General features: G+C 51.7%; 2 protein-coding genes across 2 annotated transcripts; one reads left to right on the top strand and one right to left on the bottom strand.

Annotated features, from left to right (window-relative positions):
• Positions 1-682: 682 nt before the first annotated feature.
• NEUTE1DRAFT_73768 (uncharacterized protein) lies at positions 683-3,126 on the bottom strand (the record flags this gene model as incomplete). The annotated part of the gene is made up of 2 exons (XM_009858604.1): positions 683-1,141; positions 1,204-3,126. The coding sequence occupies one exon, from the start codon at positions 3,115-3,117 to the stop codon at positions 1,309-1,311; it is 1,809 nt and encodes a 602-aa protein (XP_009856906.1).
• A 2,756-nt stretch (positions 3,127-5,882) lies between these two features.
• Positions 5,883-7,284, top strand: NEUTE1DRAFT_92467 (uncharacterized protein; the record flags this gene model as incomplete). The annotated part of the gene is made up of 1 exon (XM_009858605.1): positions 5,883-7,284. The coding sequence occupies one exon, from the start codon at positions 5,958-5,960 to the stop codon at positions 7,146-7,148; it is 1,191 nt and encodes a 396-aa protein (XP_009856907.1).
• Positions 7,285-10,521: the final 3,237 nt, after the last annotated feature.

The raw sequence follows: 10,521 nt of genomic DNA on the forward strand, positions 1-10,521 counted from the left end.
TCGACTCGCCCGTGCTTTTCAACCGTCCACCGGACTGAGGATACATCAACCGCCGATAAATAAAAACCAAACAAACCATTTAATAATGTTTGGTTACGCACGTACTTCCCGAAAAGCTCCGCGACTTTGTAATAATTCGGATCCCTAAGCGACACGCGCCGACAACAACCATCCACGCAGTCAGCGAACATCAACGAAAATGGTTTCAGCAACTCTCCTCCTCACAGCGGCCATCGCGCCTCTCGCTTCCGCACACTTCAACCTCGAATACCCCGTCTGGCGCGCCAACACCCTGGAGTCCGGCAGCAACTACTCCCAATGGAACTACCCTTGTAAGCTTAATCCATCCCTCTCCCCTCAGTTCCCTCCTCTACTTCCCACCTCCAAATGGAAAACTAACACACCTTCCCCATCCACAGGCGCCGGCGTCCCCCCCGCCACCTCCACCTCCGGTAACCGTACCGATTGGCCCCTTAAAGGCGGCAGCGTCAAGCTCGATCTGCACCACCCGTGGGAGTACCTGTTCGTCAACCTCGGTCTGGGCGCCAACGTGACCAACTTCAACTACACCCTCACCGGCCCCACGTTCTGGAACGTAACGGGAGCGGGTACACTCTGCGTTGACTTGCCGCTTCCCGAGGGCTTGACCATGTCCGATGGCCAGGAGGGAAGTATACAAGTCGTTACGGTTTCGGCGAGTGGCAGTGCTTTGTATAACGTGGGTTTTTCCTTTCATTCGGCTGTTGAAATGGGGAGAGAAGATGATGAGTGGGGAAAAAAGATATGCTAATCAGGAGTGACAACAGTGCGCCGATATTACGTTCCGCGCCAACGCCACGGCGCTATCGAAGGATGAGTGCAAGACTGATGATAAGGTGTCGTTTGTTCAGGTCAAGGAGCCGAGCGGCAATAGCACCGGAGGCGGCGAGAGCGCAGACGGCAAGAAGAGTGGTGCTTCGCTCGTTGGGTTGGACAAGGTCGCTCTTACAGCCATTGTGGGTATGGCGTTGAGCTTTGTGACTGGTATGGTGCTATAAAAGGGGAACGAGGTTCGGGTTTTTGTTGATGATGCCACGGAAATTGCGAGCTTGTGATGATGTAATTGATATCATCACCAAGTTTGAAGATACAAGATTCAATACTACCGGGTGTGAGCAGCGCTACCATGAGTTTATGACCCGAGAAGGAGCGTTATTGACTTACTGTGTGAGATGATAAAAATCCTCCTTGTTTTCAACCAAAATGGTGCGTAGATACAGGTGTCTATGGCCAGTGTAGATATCGCGATATATCATGTACTATACTCTCTCATTTCTCTGGGATTTGGTCGTGAACTCGAGCCACGATCTCCCTCATCGTGATTCTCTGGTTTGGATTTGGTGATAGCATATCGTACACTAGCCTCTCTTGATCATCTCGCGTATCGAGCTGTGCACGAGCCATGTTGACTTCACCCAGCCATTGCTGCATGTGTTTGACCGCGCTCGGCTGAGGGTTCCGATCGCGTGGGTTTGGGTGAACTTTGGCAATAAGCCAGTGAAGATGTTGGGGATGCGCTCTGTTGCCACGAGCGTCCGGGAAAGCGATCTTCCCCATGACGTACAGCATGGTCACTCCCAGGGCCCAAACATCGCTGGGGGCTCCACGTTGTTTTAGGGCAATGAATTCTGGTGGGATGTACCATGGTGTACCGCCGATTGAAGGGGGGTCCCTGGCATGGGTCGATAGACCTAGATCGCACAGGACGGCCCCACGCTCTCTGCTGTAGAGAATGTTGGCGGGTTTGATGTCATTGTGGACTAGACCGCGACCATGGATGTACTGTAGGGCACTGGCAATGTCCCGAACGATGCGCTTTGCGTCTGATCGGTCACCGGCAAACCGGTCGTTCATCCGTCGCCACATTCCCTTGGATCCTAGATCTCGAGCATCAACGTGCTCCATGTACAGAGATAGGAAGCGAGCGTCGCCGCCGTATAGACGTACGATGCTCTTGTGCTGGAGCCTCTCCTGATATTGAAGCTCTCGAAGCCAGACATCGGCTTGATGGATCACGTTCCTGGATTCCATAGCGGTGTTGTTGACGGTGGCGGGAGTTCGGGTCTTAAGCACCTTTACCACAATAACTCCATCTGGCACATTTGAGTGGTCAGCGGTGAAAACGCTCGATAAGCTTGACGAGGCAATGTCCGACTTCTTTGTGAGTGTGTACTCGTCAAGCTCGCCACCAGTAACTTGGACCGTCTCGTCAGGTTGAATTTGAAGGAGGTTTCCGTCGGATGCAATAAGCTCTCTTCTGCCGTTCGCGGAGACGAGTTCTTTTTTCTCCCCAGTCAGGCCTGGAAGAACGAGCGGCTTCGTTTTTGCTGGCAAGAACATGATGACGCCATCTTCCTTAATGTCGGTGTCTTCTTTCTTGATTTCGATGTCCTCGGATCCTCGAGGCTTCTTGTTGCTCGAATTTTCATCTTCTTCATCACCCACATAGGAGCGCTTTCTCACGAGCTGGCATGAAGTTGATGAATCGATAGATGGAATCCGGAAAAGCGTTGGCTTTTTCTCAAGGATACGAAAGTCAAGCACATCGGAATTGTAGAACCTGATCCGCCAGGTGCCTGGAAAGACGTCTTTATTGAAGCCTGGATTGACCTCGTATTCCTCGTTATCCCCTGGAACGGCAGTGGAGGCACGGGATAGGATGAATGGAGCATTGGAACGATTGACAAGGATGAGCTTATCGCTGGCCGGATCATAATAGAGCTCGCACCACAGCATGCCGGGGATTCGGACAGAGAACTTGATATCCCGGGATGTTTGCGTGACGGCAAGCACCTTGTGTTGTGCCTGATCCTTTCCTGCAACCTCGGCGCGCAGAGCTAGCCACCTGCAATTCTCCAAGCTACCTGGACTGACCGGTCGCCCTCGGGGCGGCCTGAAAAGAATTCGAATGTCCTCATCCGGTGGAATAACTAGGCTATCGAGCGAGACGGTGCTGTTAAGGGCAAGTTGAAGTTCTTCCCTCTCGCGGCGGTCATCTCGAAACCGCGCCAGGATCTCGGACTGGGAGAAGGCCTCCGTCTTCTCCGAGAATTCGGAGGTTTCCTTGGAGTCAACCATGCCGCGGGCCGGTGCACGGATCGAGGGACAAGGTATTGCAATGTTTGTGCTGGTTGAACGATGGTTCAAGCGTTCTATCAAACCAACTGGTAGGCGGCTATGGAAATCGGGTTTGTGGTAAAGTGGTATAGAAGAGCGTAGATAGAGCGAATGGCAGCTGTAGTATAGCCAAGGTGATTCGGCAGACTACCGCTGAAAAGAAGAACTGAAGCGCGTTGGTCAGACTAAATGCGAACCAAGCAAGAGCCCTGCTGCAACAAATCCAGCGGGCTGCAAAGGACAAAAACAAGTTATTGTCGTGTTCAAGGAGCCATAATTGCTATTGTTGCAGAATGACCATCAATAGGTTGTCAGATGAACGGACGAGACGAGGGCAGGTGGAAGAGCAAGCCTCCTGATGGGATACCTTAGTCTCAGCCTCGCCGAACAAGATGGAAGAACAAGAGCTCCGGGCCGTTTTCTTTGCAATGTCAGACAAGATGTGTGCGCCAGGGGTCAGAGAAGCTCAGAACAGGGCGAGAGAGAAGAGGGGAAAGTGTGAGAGAGGGGGGGAGAGAGTCATCAATCGAAACGCGACGAAGAAGAGATGACCCGACCTGACCAGTCCAACCAGATAGTAAAAGTGAGTTGAGGCTGGTGCCTAGCTAGCACAACTTCCCGAAGAGGGCGGTGCTGCCATGTTAGTGCAGTGCCTCACAGCCCGTGCCCCCCGCCTGTCACATCGTCTATCTCGACTTTGAGACGGACGACCAGATGATTCAAGGACTGCAAAAATGCAGAGCCATGAGCCGGAAAACCTCCAACACAAGAAAAGAAGATGGCCAGGAAAGCAGGATATAGTATTTGTAAGGGACGACAGCCGACTAGACGACGACCATCCCACGCTGGTGTTGGGCCTCATGAGGCTTCATTGGCGCCATGTTCCCTGCCCCCGATGGCCAAGAACAGCGTTGACAATCGAGTCTGACTGGTTCATCCGTGGTCCACCTGAAACTGGAAAGCGCGTCGGGTTCTCGAGGCAGCACCACATGAGGGGCCGTCAGCTGCCAAGGCGACCACTTGCTATCGTCAGTTGATGCCATCTGGTTTATCGCCGATGGGCCCTCGGTCGCTTCCCTGTGTCACGTTCCTCCTCCCACTAACTCACCGCGGTGAAGATTCTGGCACCGAGTCGAGTCTCTCATCATCAGCAACAAGCACACGCGGGTCACAACACATGTGCTCATGTTGTAGTGTCGATTCGGACATCCGGCTTCCGTCATACAAACGGAGTTGAACCATAAAAGGGAAGAGGTTTCCCACTGATGACGAGCCTGGTGGTGAGCCTTTGGAAGTGAGTGGGAGTCGGAGGTTGTCGATCAGACTCGCATCTTGACACTCGCTCGGTCTCCAAGTTGCACTCATTTCTGATGTCAGCGCCCTCGATCCTTCGGTTTGTATTGCCACACCTCAAAGCCCTCGTTTGCCGAGAGACTGGAGTGAACCCAACCGGCACATTTCATTGCTGCCTTCCCTGATTTCATTCCCTCGAATTGGAACTGAATGAACCTCAACACAACTGAAGGATGGCTCAGGTTTGCGGCTGGGTGCGCCTTCTTCTGTTGGCGCTGGGCTGCCTGATGGGGTGAGGAAGGAAGGGAAGAGGGTGGGGGGTTTCGAAAAGGTCGCGTTGTTGCAGTTGCTGTTCCAGGCAAGAGCGGCTGGACGGCGTTTGCAATTTATCGATGCTGTTTTCACCCGTGAATGGCCGCCATTGTCATGATTTTGTCATGACTCGTTTGAGCTAGCATCGTCAAAGTCTTGATTTCACAACCGAAAGATGTCGCCCGTCAACAAAGTCTCGATGATTCATCATGATCTGAAAGAAAACCTCAATCGCCGTACCGGACGGAGGGCAGCGCAAGTCACGATGACGGAAAGACGGACGACGGTAGGCACACACACTGATGACCTGCAAGGAATGGGAGGGTGCCAGGTCGAAAGTGCAATGATTTGACCGCAATCGGGCATTCCAGAGACAACAGCGCGCGAAGTGAGGGATGACGAAAAATGTGCTTCATGCAAGTCTTGTAGAAGCTAGACCGGAAGAGGATTATTGTGTAGCAATCAGTGTGAGTGGTTGTCGCTTCGATTGGCTGGGTGTTATTTGAGTGTAACCCTCCGGCCGCAGGCGCAGCTCCTCGTGTCCCGCTTTCCGTTCCCTTTCCTGCCGAGCCCACCTCAGCGACCCTCTCATTGGGCAACATCTCTGCCAAGCACCCAGACCATCTGGCGTTGGGGGCCGTCTGGCGAGACAGTCTGTGGCGTCGCAGCACTCTGATGGTCTTTCCAACACCCAGCGCATCCCCCCCGTTCGCTTCGTCCTCCTTCCGCTTAACGCCTTCATCTCCCCATCACCGCCGTCGTTACCTCACCTTCAAACCTCAAGCTCACCTGCAATTGAGCACGATTGAGACTCCCGTCGGCATCGGACCCCTACCTTTCCACCAAAACACCAAAAATAAAATCAATAGATACTTATCCCTTCACCATGTGTGATTTTGTCGGTTACTAAATGGCTTTCTGCACCAGTGCAAGGCCCACGAGTCTTGATTTTGAACATCCCATCACCTTGAGGTGAACCACCACTCACCCGGTTTTCGACTTTGGCTTCATCTCTGTCCCCCACCCAACTACGAAACGACGCAAAACCTTCCAGCTCTACTACCTACCTACGACCTATCTAATTACAGCAATACAATACCCACTGAATCTTCTCTTCTTGTTCGCATTTGGACCCCTACTCAACCTCGACCGACACACCGAACCCACCCCCTTCATCATACCGCATTTCTCCCCAGATGGACGATCCGACCGGACCAGGATGGACATGGCCTTACTGGAAGTTTGGCTTACAGCGAGAGGACCTCGAAACCAAGCTCCACGATCAGTACAACACCTTTAGCCTCGCCATTCTCGACCCCGAGGCCTTTCACCATGACGTCTACGAACTAGCACACAGGGCCACCACCGCCGATGAGTTACATCAGCTCCTTGCCGAGCGGAAGCAACTCCGCGTTCGCGAACTGAACGAGTCTCTTGAATCTGCAGCATTCGAGATCATTGGAAACCCTTCCCTGATTGGGACCGATCAGTGGCAGCACGCTGTCCAGCTCTTCCGAACAAGGTCGCTTGATTCGCTTGTTCGATACTTTGCATCATACCTTCCCGAGCAACATCCCTGGCACAAATCCGCCGATTCTGGCTCTGTCACCTCCAGCAGTGCTGATTCGTGCCCCTCTCTTTTCGACGATGACTACTACTGCGATCCGATCATGATGACAGAGGAGCCGCTCGAAATTGCAGATGAGGAGTCCATTGTTAAGGACCACCTGCCGCCGTCTCCGCGCTCCATGACCATGTGCTCGAACTCGTCTGTGGATTCCCATGCGGATGGCTCTCAACCGGACTTCGCCCTTACCCCAGCCCGTACCCTCTCCTACTCCGAATACGAATCCGACCATTTGGAATCGTCAGCCTCAACACTCTATGACGTGTCGGAGGTTACCACACCTGCTCCTGAGCAGGAGGAGGAGGAGGATGCCATTCCCGAAGTGGCATCAGGAAAGGAATCTTCGGATCATTCCAAGGACCTCTCGATTACCTCCGAAGCAGAAACACCAACCCCGAAACCCGAGCATCATGCCGCAGCTTTCTTCGAGCAGACGAAGCCATCGCTGCCCTGTCGACGACACCGGAGTCTTTCACCATCATCTGCGCGTCCTCTCTCTGGTCAAGAAACCCGGAGTAGCATGCAGCAACCTGACCCCAGGAAGCCAGAGCTGCCGACTCACCGTACCCAGGTGGTTGACGACGCAGCTCGCCGTTGGAAGGAAACAGGATACATGAATAGGCTTAAGCAGAGGATGTTGAACCCCTTGCAAAGAGGAAGGAGTCAGGGGAGGAAGACACAGACAAGTAGTTCTAGTCGCGTCCACAAACCGTCATCGAATAGGACGAGGCTCAGGGGACGCAAGAGAATTGATAGTTAGCACATGGCAGGGAGTTTTGGCGTTTTGGAGCCTGAGGGCATGGTGGATGGGCCTACTACCGATACCCCTGTACATATGTCCCGTGACTGTACATATCTGCTCTTCGTTTTTTCATGGTAAATCCCTTTTATTTCAGTACAAGCGCGGCGTCGGTCCTTGGTGGCCGGCGCTGGTAGTTTTTTTCATGCCCCTTGATTTGGTGTTATGTTTGCATGAGTAAACGACTAACGCTTAGCAGTGATGAATCGCATCCGACCGTTCCCATCTGGCGGCTTGCGGTCGGATAAAAACCCTCTCAGCTAAGTATCCCATCGTTCGCCTTGAGTTGAAAGCTGCTCACGATGTTCTAGGTTCAGATGTAACACAGCCTGGGTAAGAACTAAACCACTGGTAAGTTGATATGTCCCGTTTTTTCTGTTGTTTACCTTCAAGCGATCATTTCGAACTTTTGTGTCTTCGCTTCCTAGGTAGCTAGCAAACATGCCCATGATAGTTAATGATGATGAATATTTCTACCCTTACCGCCTGACGCATGCTGTCGTTCCACCGTGAATATCAACCCGTCATTGGCAAGCGCTTGTGACTCGACCGACCGGAAAAGAGAGCTCAAATGTCATGCCTACTACGGGAAATATCATTCATTTCTTCCCACAACACCGTTCTCTATAGTATCTCATCCAAAAGCAGCATGCAGCGTTTTCGATTGATTAGCAACGCGGAGAGACCCAAGTGAAAATGCTAGAAACCAGCCTGAGTAACTCTCAAAGTCCCATCTCCAATCCTGCAGTGCGGATGCCGAGCAATGTGCGGGAGGGGAGGGGTATGTTGCTTTGGCGGAGTGTTCTTTTGCAACAAGAAGTAAAGGAAAAGGGGCGGTGGTACACTAGTAGACACGGTGGGAAAGGGAGGTGTTCATCATCTCTTCAGTAGGAACTAGGAAGGGAGGAGACGGTGGATGGGGTGGGGTGGTGAGAGCTTTGTGCGAAGAATATGGCGTGGCCTACCGTGGGCGGATCAAGGATGTGAAGCCGGAGGACTTGAAAGAGAGGGAGAACGCATGGCCGTTAGATCTGGTGGTTGTTTTCTCGCAGTGGATTAGTGATGAGAAGTTGAGGAGGGAGTCGGGGTGGAGGGATCGGGAAACCGTTGTTTAGAGAGGCGGTTGGAGTGTAGAGGAGGGTATGAGGCTGCGAAGGAGGGAGGGAAGGGGCGGGAGAGTGTGAAGAAGACAGAGGAGACGGGTAGAGCCTTGGACAGTCGTTGGGAACTTAAAGAAAAGGGGTAAAAAAAAGTGCAGGAGGACAATGAGTCGAACGCGCAGCCTTGCGAGATACAACCCTCCTCTACCATCACCGTCCGATAAAGGTACAAAAAGATACATAAAAAATACCAACAACCGCTCAACCGATCAGCGCACACCGGTTAACCATCGAAACACCCTAACCATTTTTGTTTTTTTTTGTTGGGGGTGACTTTGCACTTGTGATTACCTTCTTCTGTCGCTGCTCACACCTGCAGATCCTTAATTGTGGACAGGGCTTACGATGTGGAACACGCTATCGGTTACTTGAATGTACATCATCGTTTCCCAACCGGACAGGAAGTTTGGGGGTTTGAGGTGTTAGGACGGTAGACCATTGCGCCATTCGGCCAAGCGGTTGTTGGTGATTACAGGTACCGAAGAGAGCAATTATAGAGCCATTAGGTGCCTGGTATGGGAAGGAGTGGTTGGTGGGTGCGGGCAGACGGCTGGACGGGATGGGAAGAGATGAGATGGGATGAAAGGTTGGTGTTGATGGGTGCAGGCCTGGCAGGCAGGTATGTAGGCAACAGGCCGAGGGGGACAGTTTGACCAGAACATCCATGAACCCCTGTAGGGATTGAACGCTCGGAGTTATCGACGAAAATGTGCTGGAAAGTATGTCCCATAACGGGGATAAGAACACTTTCTGCCCTACGCACGGAGAACCAGGCCCCAGATGTGCGAATCGGCAAGCTGGCCGGATCGTCACTCTGCCGCGTGATCGAGCCCTATACACTAACTAGGCCATAGAATCAAAGATCTCTCCATGGCAGCTAGGCGCTAGAGCTCAACTTCATTTTCCTTTTCAGGGTCCGGTTTGCGGTGAACCTTGTACTTGTAGTGTACTCATCCTGGCGCTCAGATGAGCCAGGGTTTTATGAGAATCGGCGTCTGGTCGACGGGAGACACCTCAACTTCTTTGAGCGATCCACGCCATCTAACTCGACCCTTCAATTTTAATGCAAAAAGGCCTCAAAACCGCGATGAAAGATTCATGGATCAGCTGGTATGTAGTCATGTCTGGAAGTCGACGGGAAGTCATCCCGCTACTACACTATGTATCTGCAACGGGGTCCGTGGGTCCCGGTCCCCGGAATGTCTGTGGGGCCGAGCACTTATCTCTGGAGAGTAGGCCAGAACCCCAAGCTTGGCATCGTTCCGGGGAAGCGGTCCAACCCTATCCCGTCACTTATGTATATATATAGTACACTATTGAATTCAGTTCTTTTGAGAGTAATGGTCGCCTCTAGACATCGATACATCCATATTAGGTACAGGAACGAGACTTGACTCCTTGGGTCAGTGGGCATTATATCCATGCCAATTCACACGGCTTCCTTTCTGGGTACCAGAGCACTTGGGTCAACTCAATCTTTTTAGGCGGACCAAGCTCGTCCCTGACAACTGAAGATTGATGAGACCTACGGCAGTTGGCCCCTGATTACCCGCCAAGAACGCGGCCAAAGGTCTCAGTAATACACTATGTACAATCTTGTTAGGAACGGGACCGATTGAAGAAGTGCTCGCGGGTCTCCACCGACGGCTCCCGAAAACGTGGGTTTCCACAGTAATTTCTTGCGTCATGGAGCTGCTTACTAAAACAATTTGGTGACCGCCCGAGACGGTCGCATTCGTTCCCACACTCAAACACCTGTGCAGTCTTGGCGGGCGTGCGTGCGTGCACACACACACATACACACACCGCACTTCTATATTGTACAACTTTGTTAAAATCTATTATTTAACAACAATTTCTATATTAATTTAAAGCTATTTTAACGTACAAAGTAATTAAAATACTAATAATTAATTAAATTTATTACAATAATACCTCCTAAAATAATCTTCAATTCAAAACCCGCCGGCGTAAAGCGCTCCTATATTCGAAGTAGCGCGCTAGCAGTCTACTTCGACGAAGATTAAGATTAGGAAGATCCTAGCCTAATAATTCTATAACGCGCCTCCCTCTACCCTAAAAAGAAGAACTGTAAAACCGAATAGTCTATTAAAGTTATCCTTAAGACTATTTTATTTAAGAAGAAGGCTACTCCTATTAAAATTACTCCTAAG

Source organism: Neurospora tetrasperma (assembly GCF_000213175.1).
Source record: "Neurospora tetrasperma FGSC 2508 unplaced genomic scaffold NEUTE1scaffold_81, whole genome shotgun sequence".
In the NCBI taxonomy this organism is placed as follows: domain Eukaryota; kingdom Fungi; phylum Ascomycota; class Sordariomycetes; order Sordariales; family Sordariaceae; genus Neurospora; species Neurospora tetrasperma.